The 25,702-nt window shown below is 42.9% G+C and overlaps 2 protein-coding genes across 3 annotated transcripts in view; one reads left to right on the forward strand and one right to left on the reverse strand.

Moving 5' to 3' along the window:
- AQP11 (aquaporin 11) overlaps window positions 1–9,979 on the forward strand; it is a 13,882-nt gene extending 3,903 nt beyond the window's left edge. Inside the window, exons 2-3 of the mRNA XM_019286700.2 lie at window positions 1,789–1,905; window positions 8,541–9,979. Coding sequence (XP_019142245.2) covers window positions 1,789–1,905; window positions 8,541–8,593 — 170 coding nt within the window. The 3' untranslated portion in view covers window positions 8,594–9,979. The remainder of the gene's footprint in view (window positions 1–1,788; window positions 1,906–8,540) is intronic.
- A 2,143-nt stretch (window positions 9,980–12,122) lies between these two features.
- CLNS1A (chloride nucleotide-sensitive channel 1A) lies at window positions 12,123–25,163 on the reverse strand. 2 transcript variants are annotated; one of them, XM_039561915.1, is made up of 7 exons: window positions 24,997–25,163; window positions 22,211–22,347; window positions 19,843–19,947; window positions 19,002–19,112; window positions 18,389–18,562; window positions 15,454–15,530; window positions 12,123–12,915 (listed from the first exon to the last, which is right to left on the reverse strand). In XM_039561915.1, exons 1-6 carry the CDS (start codon window positions 25,143–25,145, stop codon window positions 15,463–15,465), a joined length of 744 nt encoding a protein of 247 aa, XP_039417849.1. In that variant the 5' UTR covers window positions 25,146–25,163; the 3' UTR covers window positions 12,123–12,915; window positions 15,454–15,462. The 2 variants fall into 2 exon arrangements, with proteins under 2 accessions (XP_039417849.1, XP_039417845.1); XM_039561911.1 differs by having other exon boundaries at window positions 15,446–15,530.
- Between the last annotated feature and the right edge of the window lie 539 nt (window positions 25,164–25,702).

The following is a 25,702-nucleotide window of genomic DNA, read 5'->3' on the forward strand; positions in this document are numbered from 1 at the left end:
TGGGAAGTACTTATTTAGGGGTTAAAGCAATACACCTTTTGAGGGCTTTTTTTTATTTGCAGGCAGCATTACAGTTAAGTCAGAATCATATGAAATTGGTTAGATTTTTCTGAGCCTAACATATCAAGGTACAAATGAGATACCTATTTTTAATTCCACGTTTCTTCCTAATTTTGGCTTTGCCTTTAGTAGAGGCAAAAAGGTAAAATTACTTTCTCATGCCCTGTGTGGCATTACTTCCCCTTTTAAACGTTTTATGCATACCCCATCAAAGAGATTACACTTCTGCCATAAAATAATTTGTCTTTTCTGGTACAGAGACTGAGGTGTTAAATAATTTTAAGTAAGATTATAGTAGTGCCCCTGGCCTATGGTTGATATTCTAGTAGTTATTAGTAATGAATATTGAAGAAATACAGCAGCTAAAACTGTCTAATGTTTAATGTTCATCAACTGCATCCTGAGAGTGAAATTCTGCTTTCAACTCTATGTTTGTGGATATAGAAGCAGAAGCAGTGGAGTCATAAATAGATTAAAGCAAAGTAAATTATTGTAACTGGGCTTCCTGGCAACTGTGGACATTGCTAATATGTCAGTGCAGAAAAACAGACTGCACAGTAAATCTGACTTGTTCTTGAGAACAAGTGTAAAACCACAGTGAACTGAGTAGGCAAACAAAGATTAAAATGTTCCTGAACCGTAATAACAGTAAAAGAAATAATAGGGAGAATATAGAAAGAGAAATACAGAGAAGAGAATGACAAAGATTTTACTAAAACTTTGGGTAAATGATTGCACAGTCATAGCAAATGAGGATTACAGCAGCAGGGTATTTGTACAAAGGGTGAGTTCAAAGCTCATACAAGCTTATTTGGGGAGAAGTCAAGAATAAGCTGTAAGGAATTATATAGGTGCAATTACAGAATATTTTATGGGAATAGGTTAATAGATAAAGCAGGTATGGAGTGGTTAGTAACTAACAGTAGAGGAAAACAGATAGTTTAGCTATGAGTAATGCTTTTTCTGCAGAATTGCAATGAGAGGAACAACATATGTAAGAATTAAACATCCTTAGCTCCAGGTATCTGCAGTGTAATTACAGCTTAGTCCCCAGTGTAATGTGTTTGGATCTCGTTATTTAGAAAATGTTTAGGCAACTGCATTTACATCTGAAGTCAGAGGCAAGGAAAGATGCTTGGCTTCCTTCTGCAAGACAGTGGAGTGGCTCTTGCTTCTATTTTCTTTGAACAACATATAGAAGTTTCCCACAGTTCTTATACCATCTGAAAATCTTAACGTTCTGTACATTGATATGGTAATATTAGTGTTCCTTTAAGAAAGTAGAGGGGTCAGCTTAGCAAGAACAGTACTTGACAGTTTTTTTCTTTTATCTTGCATATGTGTTTCATGTGACATGAGGCTATAATGTAATGACTTATGTAATTTCTGTCTCCTCTAAAATCATGATACAGAAATAGCTTCTAGCTTTATCATTAGAAACATTCCACATTGGCCAGACCTATCTCTTTAAAGAATATTTGCTAGAAAGAGATAAAGGAAGTTATAGCTTGCCCTTCACATGTTTTAAAGCCTTTGAGAAAACAGTTAAACTGTTTACTATGTCATCAGGTGAATAACTTGAGAAGAGTTTTATCTCTTCAAACTGCTTCTGCTAATTCACTTTATTGCAGGGTCTAGATTTCTTGTAGTATGGTGTATGTGCATTTTAATTTAAAGTAAATGTTAAGAAAGATGGTTTGATTTCATGCTGTTTACATCTTATTACAGGTGGAAATCTCACAGGAGCAATATTTAACCCAGCACTGGCTTTTTCATTACATGCAGATTGCTTCTATGACAAATTTTTGAGTTACTCGCTAGTATATTGGATAGCACCATCCTTAGGTAAGTTCTTAATACTTTATGTATTTGAGAAAGTGTTATTTAGTACATGGTTCATAAATCAGGAAATAGGTGTTGTTTATTTGAGAGTGTGCTTGATTTTTGTGTTAAATAAATCCAGAAGATAGTAGATTATAATGTATGTGTTGAAGTCATTCAGAATCATGGTTTCATTTTGCAAATGCAGGCTGTGTATTTTAAAAATTTTTAATGCTCTATGTAGAGTGCCTGCAGCACTGTTTTGTGAATTAGAGAAGGATTTGAATTGGGAAGGACCTTTAAAGATCATGTGGTCCTTACTTGAAAGTAAGTATCAGCCTGATGAACTTCAAAAAGAGAAACATACTGGTTACCACGCAGTGTCTGTCTTGTTTGTGACAGTTTACAAACACAGGGGGATGATAAATTAAAAAAAACCCTACCCACAGGTATTGAGATAAGTGCCTTAAATAGGCTTTCTCAGTTACCACTTTTGTTATATCAAATCTTTTTTATCCCCATAGTGTCTAAACTTTGCAGTTCCCATTCTGTGTTTTTCCCCCAGTCACTATTGGACACAGTCTGTTCTGGCAGTTTAAGAATAAGAAGTGTTAGCAACTAGGTTTTTTCTAACTTAAATTATGGTTTTAATTTGGAAGCTATTGATTTTGACTTCTAGCTGTGTGCAGATGAAAATGCTCCATGTGATACTTCATGCTGTTGTTTGTTTACAGTTGGTCCCTAAAAATCTTGAGCTTTCTGCTTAGGGTATATAAAGAAGCAGTCTGCTAATCCTGAATTCTTTCATGACTCTTAATCCTATTAGAAGGTATAACAGTGATGAAGGCACAACAGGATGTAAAATATACACAGGAAACCCTGGAAAGGGCTCCTGTTTGACCAAACACTTCCTTTTCCTGAGTTCAGGTCTGTGCACGTTCTACTTGCCTTGACTCTCAGTCAGCCAAAAATGAAGACAGAAGTTTAAACCTAACTGAAATTCACTTTAATATAATCTTGTTAAATTCGATCTCCAAACAGGATGACTGAACCAACAGAGTAAGTGAGAAATTAATGAAATGTCATAGGCAAAGCTGATCAGCATCACTCGGGTCCTGACAGGCCACATAGTATTTCTCACAATTCAGCTTTAGCTTGCTGATACAGTAACTGATTTCAACCTCATAACCATTTAAAGATTTTCCAGGTTCTAAGTATTTGGGATTTAATCTTTTGGCAAGTGATTTAAAGAAGCAGGAGGCATTCTGAAACCCCATGTTCTACTTACATTCCGAGATGCGTCCTGCAGAACAGCTTTGCAGAAAACCTCCAGGTGATTTTTGACATCATAAAATCAACTGACCTTAACTGAAATGGACCCATGACTTAGAATGTGATTAGGGAGCAATGTTCTATCTCTATGAAAATTCATGAACAGTGGTTTTTCATTAGTTAACATCTAGAATATACATACAGAATACATTGAATGCTGTCTCTTGATTTGTGAGGGAAAGGAATGCCAGACTGAGCAGTTGTAGATGTGAATACTCAGGACACATCACTTATTGCAGTGTCACTACTGTAGCCAACATTAGTTACAGATCTCAGGTCTGTGGATCACCTGTTAGTGATATAAATATCTTACTACAAAACAAGGATGTTTCATGGATGCGTTTCATACATTTGATAGAGACCTTACAAATCAATAGTTGTAAACAATAAATTCTTGGGAAAGAACCTCTAAGCAGAATGATGAAAGTAGATGATGAGGGAAGGGATATTTTAAATTCAATTGTAAAAAATTACTTTCAGAATTCACATGCCAGTAGAAATGCTGTTTCAGACTTCCTAGAAACTGGCAGAGTCACAATGATATGTTAATATGATGTCTTACTTCTTCCAGCATCAGCCTCTTAGATGGTTAAATTACTTTGTTCTTACTTACTTTACTTACTTACTTTTTGTACTTACTTTTTTTCAGAAGGGTTTTTTGTGTTTTGCTGAAATAACTACCACACAGTAGAACCATGGACTAACATATCACGAAACTTAAAATTGCCTGTGCAAAGTGCAATATATTCTCATTTATGGCCATAGCAAAAATCTATGAGGACAAGGAGATGGAGAATGTTCAGTATATAACTGATACCCTGATCTGGCTGTAAGCACATGGTAAACAATGTTCCTAGAAAGGACACTTAGAACAAGAGGAAGACTGATTATCACTTTCACAAGATGAGGATGAAATGGAAATTTTCTTTTAGGATAAACAAATCTCCTGGTGGTTTATGGTCTTTCAGGAATTTAATCTTGAAATTGTAGTTAATTATTCATTTTTCAAAATGGCTTCGTTGATGTTTTGGTGAAGGTGATTCTCCAGCAGCAATAAACTCCCGATTCCTGCAATAAACATAGATGCCAGCAAGTGTTTATAACTTAGCACAGGCAGGCCTAAGTTCTGCACTGTGAACATAGACTCAGTAAGTACCAGTGGAACAAAGACAGTTTCTGTTTTGCTGCCAAAGGAATCCATGTTAGTTGTCCAGGGATGATTATACCATCAGTAATAATGGGGACGGTGCTAATGCTGCTTTCAGTACCAGGGAGATGGCAGCTATGAATGGAAAAGTTGGTGACAAGATAGTCATGAGGTCAATAAAATGAAATGCTCTTTCCTGGACAGGTGCCAGCTTAGCATGTCATAGAATTGTATTGTAGAGTGAGGGATGTTAGAGACCATCAGTTCTAACCCCCCTACCCAGGGGCAGGGACACCTTGCACTAGACCACGATGCTCAAAGCCCCATCCAACCTGGCCTAGCCTCCTGCTAGGTTTCTAGAATCAGTTTTTAGATCAGTTTTACTAGAAAGACTAATACTATTCCTTAGAAAATCAGTGCCACAAAAGTCACTTAGCAGTAGATGTAAATGGAAGAGGTAAGCAAGGGAGAAGGCAACATGTGACACTGAGCTTTCTGCTCAGAGGAGAGGGTATTCAGAGGCTGCTAGCAAGTTCAAACACTTAAGCAAAGAAACAAGAATTCCAAGTCCATCTGCAGTGAAGTGTTCAGTATCTCAGGCACTTGGAAGCAAAGGAGGTTTTCAACAAACAACTAGAAAACAAACTATTCCTATTCCCAGACCCTGGTCCTCATAGGGGTTTTCAGCTCCACAGACATCATCTGAGCAAAAACTCTTATGCAGTGAGTGAATGCAATCCATGAGGCTCCTAGAAACTGTCAGTAATTATGTCTAGTTCAAATACTAAAGGGCCAGTGAGTGGTTAATCCTGAACTCGACCTGCTTACAGAGAAGAATGGGTGGTGAATGTGGCTGCTTGGGTTGTAGTCCTCACAAGAGTTCAGGGTCCAGAGAAGGACTGGGAAGGTAAATAGCAGAGCTGTCCAGACTATGGACTTAAAAAAAAATTCTGCTTGTTTAGGAAATTGCTAAGTCAGTAGTAATTCCCTTGGAAGCTCTATAAATTAGAAAAGTATACGTTACAAGGGTGATTTTTAAAAAAAAGCTCATGAGAGCTCAGTAATAGATTGAGATGTGCAGAAGGAATCTGTCACATAGTTAGACTGGGAATTTGGACAGAAAGCCTTTCCCTGCTGGCTAGACAAAGAGCTTCCCTACAACAAAGGAGAGCATGTAAGAAGTTTAAAGTGGGACAGGCAGCAAAGGAGGAATGTAAGAGCTTTGCACAGGCACTTGGAAACAAAATCAGGAAGGTTAGAGCTCAGCTGGAACTAAGAGCAGGGGCATGCAGAGTTACAAATATCCTAATCACAAAAAAAGTCCAGAGAAAATGTAGGTCAGTTGGAGGATGGGGGAGACAACATAGTGATGGATGGCATGGAAGAAAGGCTGAGGTACCACACAGTCTTCCCAAGCAAAATTTGCTCCCAAACCTCTGTGTAAATCAGTAAAGTTTTTGAAAGAAAGCAATAAATAGGGAGCAACAGTATAGGAACAACATACGTGATTGTGAATCCACTGACTCTAGTGGGATTCACCTAGAAATGGAGGTAGAGTTGGCCAGTGTTGGAATTGTCCTTCATTTATGAGACTCTACAGCAGTTGGAGGAGGTTCCTGCCAATGGGAAATGTGCTAGTATTATGTCCCCTTTTGAGGAGGAGAGAGAACCCAGGGAACTGTAAGCTAGTTGGTCTCACTTCAGTCAGTGGGAAGGTGGTGGAGTATCTAGTCTTGGAATCCATTTCCAACCATGTAAACAAAGGTAATCACAGGAACAGTCAGCACAGATTTAGCGAGGGTAATTGACCAGCTTGGTTGCTTTTTGTGATGAATCCACGTGGGAATGAGGGGGGAGCAGGGATGTAGCATACCTTCACTTTAGTAAGGCTTTTGATAACACCTCCCACAGCATTCTTGGTTCAAGGTGGGGTCACTCAAAAAGACTATTAGCTGCAATAAAGGTTGGCTAAACCATTGACCTCAAACTGTCACAATCAATGGGCTGACACCTGGCTGGTGGCCAATACCATGCAGAGTACACTGGTGTCGGTACTGGGAGTTCATATTCCCCAGTGTGTTTAACAGTGACCTGAATTAAAGTTTGTTCACAACAGTTTGGTCTCTCTGCAAGACAAAGCACGTGATTCAGCAGTTTGGGATCAGCACCACTGCAAAGGGATCTCCACAGGCTGCAGAGGTGGGCTGAGACCAGCAACATGAGATTCAACAAGACCAAGTGCGGGGTCCTAAGCTTTGGCCACAACAACCCCATGCAGCAGGGCTACAGGCTGGGGGCATAGTGGTTGAAAAGTGGCCCAGCAGAAAAGGACCGGGGGGTGCTGGTGACAGCAGCTGAACATGAGCCAGTGTGTGCCCAGGTGGCCAAGAAGGTCAATGGCACGTGGCCTGTGTCAACAATAGTGTGGCCAGCAGGACCAGAGAAGTGATGCTTTCCCTGTACTTGGCACTGGTGAGGCCACTCCTCAAGTGCTGTGTCCAGTTCTGGGCCCCTTAGTTCAGGAAGGACACTGAGGTGCCAGAGTGTGTCCAGAGAAGGGCAACAGAACTGGTGAAGGGTCTGGAGCACAACTCTTATGAGGAGTGGCTGAGGGAGCTGGGGCTGTTTAACCTGGAGAAAAAGAGGCTCAGGGAGGACTTTACAGCTTTCCACAAATACCTGAAAGGAGGTTGCAGCTGGGGTAGGGGGGGTGTCAGTCTCTTCTCCCAGGCAACCAGTGATGGGATGAGAAGACATAGGCATAAGCTTGTGCCAGGGGAGGTTTAGGTTGGACATTAGGAAGAATTTCTTCACTGCAAGCGTGATTAGATTTTGGAAAAAGCTGCCCAGGAAGGTGGTGGAGTCACTGTTCCTGAAGGTGCTTAAGCAAAGACTGGATGTGGCACTCAGTGCCATGGTCTATTGACACGGTGGTGTTCAGTGACAGGTTGGACTCCATAATCTCAGGGCTTTTCCAAACAAATTGATTCTGTGATTACTGCCTCCTTCTACTCAATGCATGTGAGGTGGCATCTGGAACATAGGTGGAGTCCCCCCATTCAAGAGCAACGTGTCACAAAACAGGATGCAGGCAGTGGAGGACTACAAAGATGATGAAGGGCCTGGAGTACCTGATTTGAGAGGGAAGGCTGAGGGAACTGGACTTGTTTAGGCCACAAAAATAAGATGAAAGTGTGTTTTAAGTACAGTGAAGCATTATTTCAAGAGTAGTTACAAGGATAACAGAGATTAACCATTCTTTTTGCCAACAAGTAACAGCAAGGCCACAAATTGGGGCATGGGAAGTTCAGCTTAGACCCCAGGAAAACATTCAGGGGGAAGGGTGCAGCAACACTGAAATTAGGTTCCTGGAGAAATGCTACAGTCACCAGCGTGGAGGTTTTTGGGACTCAGCCAGGGAAAGTCTCACTGACCCATGTAGCATAGGCAAAGTCCTGCACTGAATGGGAGACTGGACTAAACAGAATCCCTTCCAATAAGCTTTTTTTGTGATCTAAGAAGTTTCATAAATACAAGCTTATGTGTGGGCAATGCCATCAATGCCATCCTCTTTGTCTCTGAAAGAATACACTGATGGTCATAATAAACTGTATTTGGATGCCCTTTCGATTTATGGGTCCCTTCCAACTTGAGATAGAAGTTTCTTCATGAGAATTGTACACTATCTCTAACTTAACAGTTTTTTCAGCTTCAGAATAAGCCCTAAATCAGAATGATCTTCAATAAAACACCCACTATCCTATACCCACTTGGCAGTGCCTAAAAATGATGTTACCAAAACAGACACAGCTATCAAACTCAGGCGAAGGATGGAGGCTAAGCTGCTGGTTCAGTTGTTTATACATCCAGCTACAAAGAAAGGAACCCTGATCAGGAACAGGAAGGTGCCTGTGTTGGATTCACCTAGCCAAACTCTCTGCCTTTGGCTTGGCTTACACGGATCAAAGCATTAACCATACTAAGGAAAACAAGGTTATTAACTCACAGGGACCACTTGCATGGCCTGTTGAAGCTTCCTTTGCAAAAAGTACTGATGCAGTCTCTGCAGTATTGTGTTAGACACTCAAATACTTGAATATAATGTTAATTTTCCATACCAGTACTGAGTCCTTCTCAAATGCATTTAAATAAAGGTGCTTTCTGTAACTTCTCATTTCAGGTACAATACTTGTGGCTTTTATATGGGATGAACTCTTTCCTCGGATATCTTGAGACATCAAATCCTGAAATTTGGCAGCACTACATAAAAAATATTTTCAACATCTGCAGACATAAAGCTTTCAGAGAACTGTTGACAGACTTCCATGCCACCTTTCATTTGTATTTTCAGACTTCACATTTGAAATATATGACTTACCACTTTGTATTCAAATAATAATTTTGTAAATGCATATTGGGATTTTGGGAATATCTGCCACCATTTTCAGTTAAGCCATATGAATGTGAAAGACTGTTAAAACACAAACTTTGTCACTTTAGCCATAAGTGCCATTTGCTGACCTTTATTAGCATGCAAAACTAATTTTAGAGAAATACTCTATCCTTTCAAGGTTTGATTTTATTGGATTTCTTCCCATTGAAGGCATCTGCAAAAAGGGAGCTGAAGGTTTCTTATACTGACATCATCATATTCCTACTTGCCATATACCTACCTCTGAGAGGAAGAAAGGCTACACTACTCCCTAGAAGAGTCTCCACAGCTCTGTTCTAGAGCCACCCTACACCAAAATTAAAAGTCTGTATGACCAACATTGTTTTAATAATACCTGTGTGCAGGTAAGTAACCCCTCCCTTCCTTCCATGCAGGCTCTGCCCCTTCCTGTCACACTGGAGATTGTTGGAAAAAGCAGTAACAAAGTACCATAAAATTCTGTAGACACACACATCAAATGGCATTTTAGGCAAAACCCTCTACTTTTTTTTGGCAATTACTGCTGCCTCTTCACATAGACACAGTATATAGGCATGAATCATGCAGTACTCCATTTGTCCTTGATTTTATGTAGCTCTTATCAACTTCTTTAAAAAACAAATGAATCTGCAATGCAGGAGAATAAATAACAGAGATAAAACCTACAGGAAAGCTACCTATACAAAACAAAACAAAAGGCACAAGCATGCCCTTTTCAGCCTCAGCTGAGGCAGACGCCACTGATGGGTACCACCCTCTGAAGCTCTGTTTCTAGCATGAGGTTTCTTCTTCTGGCTGCAGCTTAGTTTTTAAATATGCCAAAATAGATCTCTCAAATTTAAAAGTAAATTCAGTTTTTCATTTTATAGTTACTTGGTTTAAAAGGAGAGATGGTTAACAAATTCTACAAAGATCTCAGAATTGTGTCCTTCGCCTCATCATCCAAGTCATCTTACAAACCATATTTTAAGAGAAAGGGAATCAGATGGGGGGTTTTTCACAGTAAATTGATGAAGTCTTTAACAGCTATCTTTTGTCAGCTATCTTTTTTGCAAGAGTTTGGGAAGTAAATATTTCCGTGTAATTTCCTTGTTGCAATAAAATCTTTTCTTGTTTTATTTTTCCAAGGTAGCTGTAAGATTATATTGCAAAATTAAATCAGTTGTATGAATGTGCTTCACATACAAGAGTGCTATCCATGACCCTGTTTTCAGTAATTAATAATAAAAGAAATTAGCCTGCTAATACACTGAAGAGAACTAGAACTGCTGAGTTATCATTCAGCAGCTCCTCGACCCTGGTGTGAGTAGTTCTACCAAAGGAAACTTGTTAAAACTCTCCATGGCAAGGACCACACACCAGCACACTGAGCCTGAAAAGATGTGATCCTCTGAAAAAAGATTTATTTTTATACCTTGTTCTGATTCTAAAGCAGATCCTTTTGGGGGTTTCTACCTTCCCTTTCTTGTGTTACTGCTTTTTATCTCTTTTACCTATTTTTAAAGTGATCCATACCTAATAATTTTACCCCCCACTTTTTCACCTCTCTTACGGAAACAAGTCTTTCAAAATCTACATGATTTGATGTCTCCTCTAAGCCCACGGAGCCCACAGGATAAAGGTCTCAAAAATAAACCTCAAAGAGCATAAAAATAGACAAAGAGAAAGCAGATGTACAAACCTACAGGCAGCCAAGATTTATTAGATTAGAGGCCCTACTTCCACATCATTTCTGATGGCCTGCAAAAGCAAAGTCCATAAAGTAAGGAGGTCAGATGAGATCTGACTTCTCCATGTCTGCCTTGTTTATTTTGCCACAACATATAGTCTAAAAGAAATTGGTACCAATCTGGGTGTTTAACAAGTAGTTGCTGTATTTAGAGGCACTAGAACACAAAATTAAAAGACGAACCACTAAGAATTAGACAGGCCTTAAATTGACTAAATTAATGCAAATCAAAAGAAAAAAAAACCCAACAAAAGTAGCAGAAATAAAGAAAAATGAACCTGAGCTAGGAACTGAAGAATTTAACTGGTTTTGGTAGTGCAGGCAAAAAGGCGTATTTTACATTTGGGGTAACAAAAGCTTATGAAGTCCAGAACACTTACACACAGCCTAAATACAGTGTTTTTTTGAAAATAAGACTTGCCAATCCACACAAGTCACTTCTCAACGGTACCTCCAGGGTTCATCCAGATTTGTTTCCACCTTACCTCGATCTTGCTCCATTGATTTGACTGGAAGCATCACAAGATGTCTGCTCCTGGAGCGCCACATCAGTACAACACGAATTCTCCTTAGTGAGAGTGCCGAGAGGAGCTGTGAACAGTCCTGCTGCCCTGTAGCTAACTCTGCCCATCTGCCAGGGTATGTAACAGGCTGCAGTTTAACGTGGACAACAACAGAAACACCACATTCCAACTCACATTTACACACACTAAGAAAACCCCACCAGTCTGCTCTAACAGCGAATGGTGACTTAGCATTCAATGAGCCTTTTGCCTCAATTATGGTGCCGGTAAGAGTTTTATCTGTCCCAAAATCTCACCATGGCAAGATTCTCCAAACACCAGTGCAAAAATGAAAGCATCACTCTGTATCCTTCTTTGTTACTCTGAATCCCTAACAAAAACATGCACACACTCCCATGAATATGTTTGTATGTATACAAAGGGGCTGGTAAAGACATTCTTGTGGAATGTCTTGTTGCATAACATGCTGAACACCTCATTTATTCAGCTACATCAATGGTTCACAGCACTTTTAAGACATCCCTGATTTGACTGGCATTCCTAACAAATATTCAACAAAGAGTGATTATAATTATCACGTACCCTGGAACCAAATCACATCCTAATGTGTAAGCAGTGTAGGGCCAGTAAAGAAAACTGTTCATATACCAACACAGCAATACCTCACCCCCTATCCCCCCCCCCAAAAAAAAATCACAGGTCAACTTCAAAATGAAAGAAAATGGAGGAAGTTTGGTCCAGACTTCCATTTCAATACTGGGGAAGAGAGGAACAACCTGAATTTGTTGACATTTCCCAATGGCAAAATCACCACCCCGAAGAGAGTTGAAACAGGAAAAGCTCCAGCAGGACCAAGATCTTGGCAATCTAAAGCTGGGTTCCTAAGTTTGGGATGTGTCTGACCAACTCTATCACAGGCGCACTCTGCAAATGCTCTGCCCTTTTATCCTCACATCCAGGTAAATTATGAAAATGGCTTCGGCTTCACTGAGATTTTTTTGTTACAGAACAGAGTTCTGAAACTCGAGGGCTCGAGCTGCCTGCTGAAGTAAAGGAGGGAGAACTGCAACACAGAGCTGGTTGTGAGATACAAAAATCTTAAGTTTATTTAACAATGTTAACATTTAATACATAGACACAGAACAGTTCTCTCTGTCTGGACCTTACAGACTTTATTCCATCTCCTCTACCACCCTAGCTCAGCTCTCAGAGAAATAAAAGGGATAGCACTGAAATGATAAAGCCAGTTACTTGAGGAGCTTTTAATTTAGCTTTTCTTTTAATCATTGGCCAATCCTATTTCCTTTTAGTCATAACATTTCTATTTCCATTCTACTCCACAGAGTCAATGACAGGTAAAAAAATATGGAAAATTCTAGGACAATCTAAAATTCTGTTGTACTTAGTTTTATTTCTGAAGTGCTAGAATTCCTACAAAGGCTTCTTTAAAAGGCCAGAAAGGTTGCTCAGAGAGACTGTGGCTGCCCCATCCCTGGAAGTGTTCACAGCCAGGTTGGGATGGGGTCCTGAGCAACCTGATCTACTGAATGGCATCCTTGCCCATGGCAGGTAGGATTGGAAGAAGATGATCTTTAAGGTCTCTTCCAATCCAAATCATTCTGTGATTCTATGAAATGACTCCTGATTAGCCCCATTCAAGTGTTAAATGCAAGAGGTTTTATTGTTTTTATTTTGTTTTTTTAAATAACCCCATAGTGGTCACGAATGTCAAACCCTGTTTTAAACGTCTCTAGAAGCATTTTTAGACCTAGATGTCTAAACATAGGTCATGAAAAGAAAGGTTAACTCCCGATAGTCACTGCAATGCCTTCGGTTTTACAGCTTATTCTGGAAGTGCCGCAACAGGAATCTGAAAGACACAAGACACCCAAGTTTACATAACTGGCATTAAAAGGTTGTTAACCTTCACAGAGTAGTAGCTATCTGTTGTTTGCAGTCAGAGGACAGCACTTTACTACAAGCCCATGAATTTTCAGAAGGGCTGAGCATCTTTGCCTTTGGCAGGAGCTCTAGCTCGGGTCAGCTAAGGACAGCATGTGCCTACAGCAGGCACCAGGGTGCCCTGACAGACCCCGCTGCACCCACATGCGGACACACCAGTTGCTTCAGAACAATTGCTGCAGCCTCGTGATGGCACAGACAAAACACCACTTATTGCAGGAACAGTGGAAATGTCCTGCACCAACTATGAGCAAGTATTTCAGGAGCTTCAGCCAGAGACTGCCACATCTCATTTGGGTGGCATGCAACACGAGCATCACACAAGGGCATTGTTTTGGAGGCAGGGCAGCATGCTGCTCTCTAGGGGATCACCAACAAGATGTTCCTGTAGATGATTTTGCAGTTCAGGAGGTTAAAAGGGCCAAGCTGCTCCATGGAGTACCCACAAGACCACAGCATGCTCCCTTCTCTGCCCTTACTTACAGAGTGTAGAGCCAAGCCACCCTCTGAGTAGGGTGATTAGTACAGACCTCCCAGAGCTGTCCTTGTCACTTTCTACCTTCAGTTCCTTATTGCTGCCTTAGGGCCTAGATTCCTGCACTTCCCTAAATTACATCCACACACTCAGGCTGGCGGTTACTCTAAAAAGGGCCATCCCACACTGCTACCTGGAGTGATGTCACTGCAGCACCTGACACTGCAGGTGCAGGTCACTTGATCTGCTCTGACAGGGATCAGCCCCTCAGCTCTGATCAGCACAAGCAGAAGCACAGGAGGAAATCCTCTCCGGTCACCTCTCACAGCATTCATCTCCCACAGCCACATGCCATACCATGGAAGGCACAGAGTTAAGTAGCAGGAAAAATTCCACTGACCAAAACTACTTCTTACTGGGTGTATTTTGTGCTTTGCTAGAAGAACAGTCTACAACACTTCCACCAGCACTTTCCGGCTTCTTAGAGATCTGCTGTCAGCTACAAACTGTCCTTAATCCAGATCAAGTTTAACCAGGATAATAAATAAAGCAGTCAAATTTGAATTTTTCAAAAGCATGATTTTTCTTTTTAATAAACCATGGACCAAAGTAGTCTTGGAGATGGAGTTATCAGAGCCTATATTTCCATTCACTCACTAGGAGGCACTTGATCTACAGCTAAAGACTTTTCTTTAATTTTTAAGCCTGTCCTTTACCAAACTGGAGGACCATCCAATGGCAGAACAACCAGTATCCAGATTTTTTTTTTAAGAACTCCTCTCTGCTCTGCAAAGTCCTTCCCAGGGTAAAAATGCGACTGCAGAAGTTTGAGCTCTTACACCAGACAATAAATACCAATACAGGAGCAGTGGCAGTGGTGGAGGTCAGTAAGAGAACACAAGGATACTCTGAGACTTTCAGAACTGTAGCAGCAAAGAAAAATAAGCAACAGAGGAGGAATGCAGCTGTGCAGCACCCCCCACAACAGCCCTCCTCGGGGACTGCAGGCTCTTTCCTAGTGACACTGTAATCCCTAATCAACTACTTCCCACTTTTCTTTCAGTGTGTCACACTCCTTTTTGTGTCCCTTTCCTCCTTCCTCCCCTGAGCTTTTGGCTGTCTGCTCCACAGCTGCTCTCTCTGGCATTTCAAGTGGGATAGTCGGACACTCGCTTTAAGGTAAGAGCTATCAGTCTCCCTTCTGAGACAGGCAGAAGAACTGGGACAACACAGCACCACTTGAGCAGCACGTACAGACTGAGCACTAGTGAGCACTGCTGAAGCAAGGGTGGGATCACAACCCCACTGTGCTGGTGCAGCTCTACAGACAGTCCCAGAAAAAGCTGCTCTTCCTCTCTCCCCAGCACCAGCAAGGAAACACTGGCACAGCTTGTAACACTACTAAGAGGAGAAAAGCAGCACAAGTGATGGAAGGCTCTAAGCTGTGCACTCCTGACAGCAATCCCATCCAGACAGCTCAGTAACTTTACCAGGAACTGTTCCTGCTCTGCTTATAGTGAAGGAAGAGATGGACTTGAAGTGCTGTGAAGTGTCCTGCCCCCTTGAACAGCCTGGGAAATCCTGCACACTAAGGGCAAAAGAACAGACACTGAAGACAGTAACTTCCCAGGGATGGCTCCAGTGTTCATATATCAACATCTAAAAGCCTTTGAGATCAGACAATTCTTAAATCAACTAGAAGGCTGACCTGTCTTCCAGACAGGCACATCCATGCAGGTTGCCTCTGCAGGGTAATGGTTTATGCCAACAGGCATTTTGGCCCAGATCATTAAACATCTTTCTACATTTGTAATAACTACAGCTCCCTTTTCCTTCTTCTATATCACCACCATCCCAGTATTGTGAGACTCTTCCTGTAGGATCACGTACATTACACAAATTACAGAGAGGGAAGGCTCTGCAAAACTGAAAAGCATAGATGTGAGAAGTCAGAAGAACTTACAGCCGCACCTGTCCTCCTCAGTGATCGACTTCAGCGTCTTCAAACTGCCCGGCAACTACCGGCGCTATGTCCACCTCCATGCCATCTGAAAAAAACAGCCAGTGCTCCGTAAACAAGAGATGAGGGATGACGTTTCCACGAGAAAGAGAGCGGGTGCCCTCTGCTGACAACAGGTGGCCAGGACAGAAAACCCCTTCACTGAACTTCTGAAAGCAGCCTAAGGAAACACTGATGAGCTCACAAGATAGTGGGTTTGCTCCAGCTCATCAGTCAGTCACTTAAAGATGTCACCACTTCCTACAACCTCATCTCACCCTGTCTTATTAAAAGACTTAAACACTGGATTTTAACTATTTCATGTTTTAAATGAAGTTTTGGTGTAACAAATGGCACAATTCCTTTGAATAACTTTATTCTAGCAGAAAGAGGCTGCATCCTGTTCTGAAACAATCATTGAAAAGAAAGAGCAACTGCCCTATGCCACAATGTCAAAAAATAACGTAACTCAGAAACTGAGCAGCCCTGGAGAGACTCATAATCGCAGCAAATCCAGCAGCAGTACTATAGCAAATAAGATTAGGAAAGTAAACAAAACTGATGAAGATGACTCTGAGGCACATGACATACTTGCTGTTCAATTTACATTCATTTCTGGAATTTTGGGATTCAGAAACCTGACTAAATTTTCAAACAAAGGGCACTGCTGAAACAGGAGCATATCACGTATGGTTGTCTTTACATTACATAAATTTATTCAAAACTGCAGAAAAAAGAGAACCTTAACTGACAAAACAAGTAAGATTAAAAGCCCCTCCCTGTGGATGAGAACAAATTCATTATTATTCTGTAGAAATCCACAACTGCTGCATCATTTTCCATCTTTCAAAAACATGAGGGCATATAAAAAGCACTGCGATTTATATATAAAAGAAGCAATGCTACTAAACTACTTCCCTATTCTTCTCCAAGATAATATATTGCTCTAGGGAAAACAGCACACAGAAAAGACAAGAGTCTGAGATATCAGGTGTTCTTCGCCCAACAAAAAAGAAATTTTGCTCCTTAAATACACAGATTTAACAATCAATAGAATTAAGAGACAGCATTCTTCAGGAAAATAGATCTTTTTAAATAAATCTATTTCAGTGTGTTTGAATGATTCAGAATTCACCCTGAACTCTGTTAAGAGAATTGTTAACCTATAATTTAGGGTATTAGGAAAAAAAAACTAAAACCAAAACCCAAATAAAAAATACAACTTGTTTAGAGTAGAAACTGCTTCCTAATCCCAGTGTAGACTGATAACTTTAGGGTTTTTTTTCCTAATCAACTTCACTTTACCACTCTTACAGGAAATCAAACCAGGAAGAATCAAGTGTTCTTAACACTGAAGTGCTCACTCTTTAACAGAGCAGCCCTCAATCCACAGCAGGCAACATGCTGCCCACAGGGCCACAGGCCTGTGGGTGATCCCTCACCTTTTGCAGAAGGTATCACCCACAGCACTGCACTTGCTCAGTCCTGGTGTTTACGGATCAGCCGGATGGGAGAAGCACTACTTTCATATCATAGAACCATAGAGTAGTTCGGGTTGGAAGGGACCTTGCAGCCATGGGCAGGGACACCTCCCACTAAAGCAGGCTGCTCAAAGCCCCATCCAGCCTGGTCTTGAACACTTTCAGGGATGGGGCATCCACAGCTTCTCTGGGCAAGTGGCTCACCAGCCCCATGGTAAAAAAAATCTCTCCTTCTATTGTCTGAATCGCCCCTCCTTTTATTTGAAGCCATTCCCCCTTGTCCTACTGATGCCTTTTCCTGGTCTTAAAATCAAGAGTCAAACACAGTTAGAAGGGAAAAAGGGATTTTACCTTGGTATTTATTTTAAGGATCCTTAGGTGCACACGTCCAGGTCAAATGCACACTGCAATGCACACCCCCCGAAAGACTGGGTATAACATTTAGGTCTTACTAATTAGCATATCTATCAAAGATTCCCCAATGAGAGGCTCAAATGAGCCCCCCTCCCCAAGGAGCCTTCCCCTGGATGGTTCTATCTTAGTTTACAGAATGTGTTCTGGAGAGGACCTTGGGGTCTGGGGCACACTGATCCCTGACTATGAAGCTTCTAAAATGTTTATAGTCTCCTAGCTTGACAAACAAGTCTAAGAATGTAGGCTAAAAAACACTAAGAATACAGAAGTTGTAAAAAAGTATAAAACGGGTATAAAAGAAAAGGCAAAAAATCATCATGGCACCACTACAGCAACAGGCCTTACAAAAAAGTCTGTCCCCATTGCACACCCCATCTTTAAGTCCTGAAAGGCCTCAGTATGGTCTCCCCAGAGCCTTCTCTTTTCCAGGCTGAACAACCCCAATTCTCTCAGCCTGTTTCCATAGCAGAGGTGCTCCAGCCTTCTGATCATCCTCATGACCTCCTCTGGGCGCACTCCAGTAGGTCCATATCCTATTATGCTGAGGACCCCAGAGCTGGATGCAGCACTCCACGTGGGGGCTCACCAGAGTGGAGAAGAGGGGCAGATTCCCCTCCCTCACCCTGCTGGCCACCCTGCTTTGGATGCAGCCTAGGACATGACTGGTGTTCTGGGCTGCGAGTGCACATTGCCAGGTTATGTCCAACTTTTCACCCACCGGCACCCCCAAGTCCTTTTTGGCAAGACTGCTCTTAATCCCCTCATCTCCCACCTTCTGTTGAGACTGGGAGTTGCCCAAACCCTGGGGCAGCACCTTGCACTTGGCCTTATTGAACCTCATGAGGTTCCCACAGACCCACTCCTCAGGTTTGTCCAGGACCCTCTGGATGGCATCCCATCCTTCAGGAATGTCAACTGCACAAGTCTGCAAACTTGCTGAGGGTGCACTCGATCCCACTGGCTGTGTCACTGATGAAGACATATTCTTCAGTAAAACAAAAGCATGTCTTACCTTCAAACTCCCTTATGGAGTCCTCTGTTCTCACTCCAGCCATGTTGTACTGGGTGCTGACAGACTGGGCTAACATGCCTTCTAACCTCTCCAGCGTGGCCTGGCCTTCTGCAGTTAAATGTGACAATCCCTCTTCATATGTGTAAAAGCTCGGGATGTCACCTTGTTCTAGCTCTGCAAAAACAAGTTTGTGTTTATCAGACCTAAGTTTAGGAGCCAGAAGCATGCAGAGGTTGAGGAACAGGGGAGCACCTGGGCAAGTTATGCTCATATGAACTGACTCAGATTAAAAAGCTGCTTACATCAGGTACAGAATACACACAGTGCTGTAAACTGACCACACAGCAGCACGGGCACTGAACCTGCACTAGCACAGCCACTGGGAACAAGAAAGGCTGCTCTTTGTGTCTGTGGGCTTTGGAGAGCCAGAACAATGCTTTTGCTGAATTCCTGTGATTTGTGACAGCTAAACTACAGGTTTTCTGCAGATTTATGCATTTCTATACAGTGCCTGTGACAAAAGGGACGTTTAGGCAAGATGAATAAACAATTATGACAGATACCAGGTATCCAAGTGCTGGCAGGTATTTCAAAAGAAGCAACTGTTACCAACCGCGGGCCTCAACATCGTACTCGTCCCCTTCGTAATCGTTGTCTGAGTCCTCATCGTCCGGGTCTGGGTGCAGGGCCTGGCACTCACACATCGCTGAGAACATGGCTTCCACTGCAGGAACACAAGTGAACACAAACCTCCACCAACACCCCAAAGCAACAGGCAAGAAACCCTGCTCCAAGTGATCAAAGGGATTGAGAATACTCCTTTAGCAGAAACACAACTGAATTCATATTTGAAAACATCATCCAACAAGCCAGAAGCCACGTAAGAAACAAATCAGGTTTCAGAGATCCAGCCTGGTGCTTTAGCCTCTTAACAGCACTTTTGCATTATTTCATTGATGATAAAGTTTTATCAAGGGACAATTCTGTCTGTGGTTACCCACTGCAGGAATCCTTGCAGCATCTCATCTATCAGATTCCTAAAACTTGAATCCAACTGTAAGCCCCACACTGGACAGGATATGACAGCTTTCCAGTGGTAGTGTCAGGACATTAGCATGTTTCTAATGAAATTGTCACTGACTCAAATATCACTGATTTGTAATCAAAAAGTCATTTCCCATACATGCTCTCTTCAAATGTGTATAAGTGAGATTACCCATGTTGTGTATTTATACTCCACAGTTTCTATTTTAAAGCACTAGAATTTTACTTGAGAAGCAGATGCTAGAAATAGTCCCATCTTCAAGCCAGATAAAACTGTTCGTTCCAGCACACAGGAATCAAGTCATTAGAGAATGACACTGAAGGATCCTGGTATTTACATCTCTACACCCCAGTGTCTTCCACACATAGCCAGGACTTGAAAGTAAAACACAGTTCCCCTCCTCACTTACAGGCTGATTTGTCGCTAGGTACGAATCTGAATTCCGCAATCGGTTCAACGTCATCATCGCTGTCGTCCTCCTCCCCTTCAGTCATGGGAGCCTCTTTTGTCTCCTCTTTAGGAAATTGAAAGATTTAGAAGAAATATGTTGTCAAAAAAAAAAAAAAAAAAGCCATTTGTTTATTTTTTCAGGAACACACACATAATCAAGTCAGAAACAACCTGAGAGAGGCACAAAACCTCCACTCCGTTCTCCCAAAAAACCCCATGAGACTCCTAGACCTATGTGGATATATGAGGCCCTCTCACAGCACGTCAAAAACACTTGCAACACACAGGCAAGCTTCTCTGTTTATAACTTTAGGACTTAAGATTTCTGTACTGGTCACACAATGTATTAATGTATTTCAGGAAAATTGCCTGATTCTTATTAAAAACAACTGTTCTCAAAACCCCCAATTCACAATTGTTACCATTTTTAAAATCACATGGGGTTTTTTTATGGATCCTTAACATTACTGTCATGAAATCAGCTAGGTTCCAGTGGGGCCCCTCCCAGGGGACTCTGACATGTGCAGAGGATGCCTGTTCCATTTCCAAGATTCCTAGTCAGCCAGCAAGATGTGAGAAGTACAAAGTGCACCCAAAGCCAGTGACAACTGTGGTGCCTCCTGACTTCTGCAGGCCATGTACATGAATAAATGAGCATCACTGTGGCGTTGTCCTTTCTGTGAATAAAAACCCCACAAAAATGGCTGCAGTTCATCACTTCGGGGCTGGGGACACTGCATTGACAGCCTCAAAAGCGCACAATAATTTTCTACAGGAGAAGAGGCTGTTCCACTGAGAGTGGTTTTTATCCCATACGAAACTGGCACCACCAAGAATACAAAGACACCAAGAAGCTGCCAGCCAGCTGCCCCAAAAATGAAGTGTGCAAGGAAGCTACCCAGTCCTTTTTCAACTGACACCCACAGGCACAGCTTGTTACTGTTGAGTCCAGCTCTTTGTTTTCAATGCAGTCAACCTCTGAGTGCCTTTTTCTAAAAAAAAAGGGGTGAGGACAAGGCGCAAACACGCAGAGAGCACAGGCAAAACTTTCAGAGGAAGAACAAAATGTACCCTGCACAACGGAGAATGAAGACTCCTGCAGCCAACTAAGTGGAAAGGTTTAACACTATTCAGCAGTTAAAATTGCAGGCTAGGGCTAGACTTGGAAAAGTAAAAGCTACTTGCTGTGGAAGATTTACTGTAGGCAGAGTACTAAAAATACTAAAAAATACTAAAAAAATACACAAAAAAATACCCACAAAAATCAGTCTATTAAGGATTTCTAGAAAAGGGCTTCACAGGATATCTGTATTGTCAAATTTTTAATTCAAATGGAATTAAAAGCTAGAAACAGTGTCTTTCTTCAGACGAGGCTCTGTTTACTTCAAAATAACCACAGTGAAAGGAAAATGAGGAAGAAGAACCATGAGGTGTATGCAAATGTCCTCTTATTTGTAGTGATAGACTGTCAGAGAACATTAGTAACATAAGAGAAGGAAATAATGAAGAATATTAATAGCTTAAAAGTGTCCCCACCTCCTCAGAGTCCTGTCATTACTTTCTGGATACATTAAAAAAAAACCCAAAATACCAGATTTTAGCCTTTAGCTATGATGACCAGCAGGCACAAAGGGGAAAAGGAGACCTGCTGAAGACCTCACACTTTTTAATCTTCAATTGAGATGGCAGTTTTTGATGCACTTAACAGGTCTGCCAGAAGAAAAATATAAATATATATATAAAATACACAGTATATATATAAAAAAATACAGTCTTCATACAAACAATGAAACAGAAAGCTTGCTTTCTCTATATCAAAGCAAGAATGGTCAAAAGGGGGGTTTTGTGGGCAATCTACAAAGATTCATTTAAGCCTGGTCACATGACCTATTGCCTTTTCTTGTTTGTTTTTAACCAAGCTGTGGGAGAAAATGAATGAAAAGTTTCCAGGCTGTGAAACAGCAGGAATTCATCAAGCCTGGAGAGGGCAGCAACATTAACATAAATTCAATAAAGAAAAAACCATACTCAAGATGGAATCACAGGGAGACTGGCAGAGGAACTAAATTGTTTAAAACAGTGTAAGAGGGCAGAGAACTGATTCTCAGCAGCTTCAGTGTACACAGCCACAAGCTGAGAGCACAACTGTAAAGAAGCGACTCTAAATACATGCAAAGCTGTGCTTCTAAAATAACCATCCTTCAGGAAAATAAAAAAGAAAATACAAGCAATTACTTAAATTACTTAAAATCAACATTTACTCCTTCTGAGGAGGAAAGCCTGTCACTCGGGGCTGCGTGGGAGCAGGAGCAACACTCCAGGCATACCTTCGAACTTGGCGTTCACCATGACATACAAGTGCTCCCTCGGGTAGGCGCTCAGGTCCCTGGAGACGGCATGTAAACTGATGGTGGGATAATCCAAGGAGAAGCCAACTCCAGAGTTTTCCAGCCAAGACAGGCGACTAACAAGGGAGGAAAAAAGGAAGACACAAGTTAGAAACTAACAGAAGAATCCACAGTACCTGACTCGAGCGTGCAGAAAACTAAGCCCAAAAAAGGACTTGTAGACAAGGCACTTAGCCCACTCTCCAGGCATATGGTCCTGGACCTGCCTGAACAGATCTTTACAACAGCATTAACTGATGGCTGAGGGAAAAGACACCTTTGCTTAGATGATGTGAAGCTAAGAACCCTAAACACATCACAGCTTTATCACATTTGCACTAAATGCTGAATTTCCTTCCCTACCTCTTCATTTTCTCCTCCCTGTAGATATCTATCATACCAAAGGTAACTACAGAGGTTCCAGAGTGTGATTTATAATTCAAACTATTAAATGTGGTTTTTCAAGACAGAACACTGAAAGGCAAGTCAGTATCATAATTCCTAGAAGATTATAGATCTGACGTGGGTATAGCCTGTTATGTGGATAAACAGCCAGTTCTGTTATCAGCAGAGGCAGGTTATGGGTATTCCTCCACTCAGAACTTATGTGCTATAGCCTCTGCTTCCCCCACTTTTACTCTCATCCCTAACCACAGCAAGAGACAGAACAGATTGTCACCACCAGGCCACTGCTTCCTTTGTATCAGAACAGTCAACATCTTTCTGGCCACTGAGATATCAAACTCGAATGAGATTTGGGTGCCTGTGATCAGTGATGTCACACAGTGAACAGAAATACTGAGGGCCAGAAAGCAAGACCTCCACCATGTGCAAAACTCAGCATTCACAAGCTTTTGTGGTGAGACAAAACCAATGGAAAGGTCACAGAAGACTCCTTGCCTCAGAAAACCTGGCTGAGAGCAAGAGCTAGTGCAGTGGGAGCAAGGAATTTATCTGCTAGCCTCGACTGGCCAGTCCTCAATGTTTACAGCTGCTGGTGGAGAGTCAGTACATGGATCAAGGGCCACACTGTGCTCCTGGGCACCCTGTTCTCCCATGGCACTCCTGCAAACACTGGTGTTTTCTGTTCACTTCCAGCAAGTGACTCTGGTGAAAGCTCTGTGACGCACTTGAAACGTGTGGAGGGGAAGCTGGCAGCCCTGTAGGTGCCTCACACAAAAGTCTACTGAAAGCAACTTACAAAGAAGCTCAACATTACACGTCCTCAGAGCAGATACCCCACAAACAGAAGTCCTGGTAACTGCAACCCAACTAAAATCAAACAGTAAACAAAATTCCAGAGAGATTCCTCTCCAACACATCACTAACAAGCTCAGGTGGAGCAAAAGCTCCTCCATCAATATTGGCCATTTCATAAAAGTTTCCTAGTCTGAGGTTTTTAAAAGACAATTCACTCCTCAGTGCACATTTTAAATTACATTTTTGTTCCAACAATGCTCTTCATCTGCAGAATATATTATGAGTACTTTTCCACAGTTAAAGAAAATCACATTGTTTTAATTATCAAGCTGTCTCCCTGAGCTATACAATGCAGGGAGGATTGAAAGGAGACTACAAAGAGCTCAGAAAACATCATCCAGAATAACCAGACTGATTTCTACCTAGTAAGAACATACAACCTCCATGTGATTAATGCAACATGAAAGATGTCACAGAACCACAGTAGTTATTAACAGCAGAAACCCAACAGCCCCGTCTACTCTGCCGTCACAAGGGGAGAGCTGACATGGTTTTGATGATGAAATGGTTTGGGTTGGAAAAGGCCTTAAAGACCATCCAGTTCCAATCCCTTACCCTGGGCAGGGACACCTTCCACTACTTCCACTACACCAGCTCAAAGCCCCATCCAACCTGGCCTTGAACACTTCCAGGTAAGGGACATCCACAGCTTCTCTGGGCAACTGGTGTCAGTGTCTCACCCCACTTACAGTAAAGAATTTCTTCCTAGTATCTAATCTAATGCTCTTTTACAGTTTGAAGCCATTCCCCCTTGTCCTATCACCACAGTTCCTGTCAAAGACCCCCTCCCTCTCTGGCTTCCCTGCATGCCCCTTCTGATACTGGAAGGTTGCCATGAGGTCTCCACACAACCTTCTCTTCTCCAGGCTGAACAACCCCAACTTCCTCACCCTGTCTTCATAGTAGAGGTGCTCCAGTCCCCTTATCAACTTTGTCGTGTCTGCTGGACTTGCTCCAAGAGCTCCAGGTCCTTCTTATGCTGGGGACCCCAGAGCTGGATGCAGCACTCCAGGCGGGGTCTCACAAAAGGAGGGGGCAGGATGCCCTCCCATGCCCAGCTAGCCACGCTGCTTTTGCTGCGGCCCAGGATACAACTGGCTTTCTGGGCTGCAAGTGCACATTTCTCCACCACGCTGAGTTTTATAGAATGGTTTGGGTGGGAAGGAACCTTACAGCTATCTCGTTCCGGGCCCCTGCCGTGGGCAGGGACACCTCCCACTAGACCAGGTTGCTCCAAGTCCCATCCACCGTGGTCCTGAATGCCCCAGCCAGCCGGGTCCGTGGCCGTGCTGCTCCCTCTTGCCCGCTTTAAAACGAGCGGGAGCAGCGGAACGCCCCCGCAGAGCCTCACGGCCCCTGAGGGCCTCCCGCACACCACGGCCCCTTCATCCGAACCCTCCATCCCGGGCCCCTCAGGGCCGTCCCGGGCAGCCCCCGAGGGTGCCAGCCCCGCGTGTGCCCCGCACCTCTCGGCGATGTAGAGGGTGCCGGAGCCCAGGCTGCGCCCCGCCAGCAGCGCCTCCGTGTCCGGCTGCTGGTGCCGGACGCCGTCGGCCGGCGGCGGGAAGCGCTTGAGGAAGCTCATGGCGCCGCCGCCGCCTCCCTGCTCCACCATCGCGGCCGCCGGAAGCGGAACGCGCCGCTCTGTGATGCAATTCCGCCCCGGGACGCGATGTCAGCGCCGCCATCCCGTTCCGCGGGGCCGGGGCGCTGCCGTCTGGGTGCCACGAGTGCTGCGGGCGGGGTCGGAGTTAACTCGTCTTTGTCTGGAAGAGAGGAGCAAAGGGGAGCGCTGAGCTGATCGCTGAGGGCTGGAGCACCTCTGCTGTGGGGACAGGCTGAGAGCTGTTCTCCGAAGAGAAGGGTCCCGGGAGACCTTACTGCCCCTTCCAGTACCTAAAGGGGGATACAGGAGAGCTGGACAGGGACTTTGGACAAGGACATGAAGGGATAGGATAAGGGGAAAAGGCTTCAAACTGACAGAGCAAGGTGAGATTAGATATTGGGAAGGAATTCTTCCCTGTGAGGGTGATGAGGCACTGGCAAAGGCTGCCAAGAGAAGCTGTGGATGCCCCATCCCTGGAAGTGTTCAAGGCCAAGTTGGATGGGGCTTTGAGCACCCTGGTGTAGTAGAAGGTGTCCCTGCCCATGGCAAGGGGTTTGGAACTAGAT

Source organism: Corvus cornix, chromosome 1 (genome assembly GCF_000738735.6).
Source record: "Corvus cornix cornix isolate S_Up_H32 chromosome 1, ASM73873v5, whole genome shotgun sequence".
NCBI lineage: Eukaryota > Metazoa > Chordata > Aves > Passeriformes > Corvidae > Corvus > Corvus cornix.

Excerpts from the sequence above, each read along its gene's own strand:
- CLNS1A (XM_039561915.1), bottom strand. The coding sequence starts at position 25,145 with ATGGTGGAGCAGGGAGGCGGCGGCGGCGCCATGAGCTTCCTCAAGCGC. Across the intron at positions 22,348-24,996 it reads ACCCTCTACATCGCCGAGAG|TCGCCTGTCTTGGCTGGAAA; the intron begins GTGCGGGGCACA and ends CTCCCTTGTTAG. Across the intron at positions 18,563-19,001 it reads GTACGATGTTGAGGCCCGCG|AGCTAGAACAAGGTGACATC; the intron begins GTTGGTAACAGT and ends TTGTTTTTGCAG.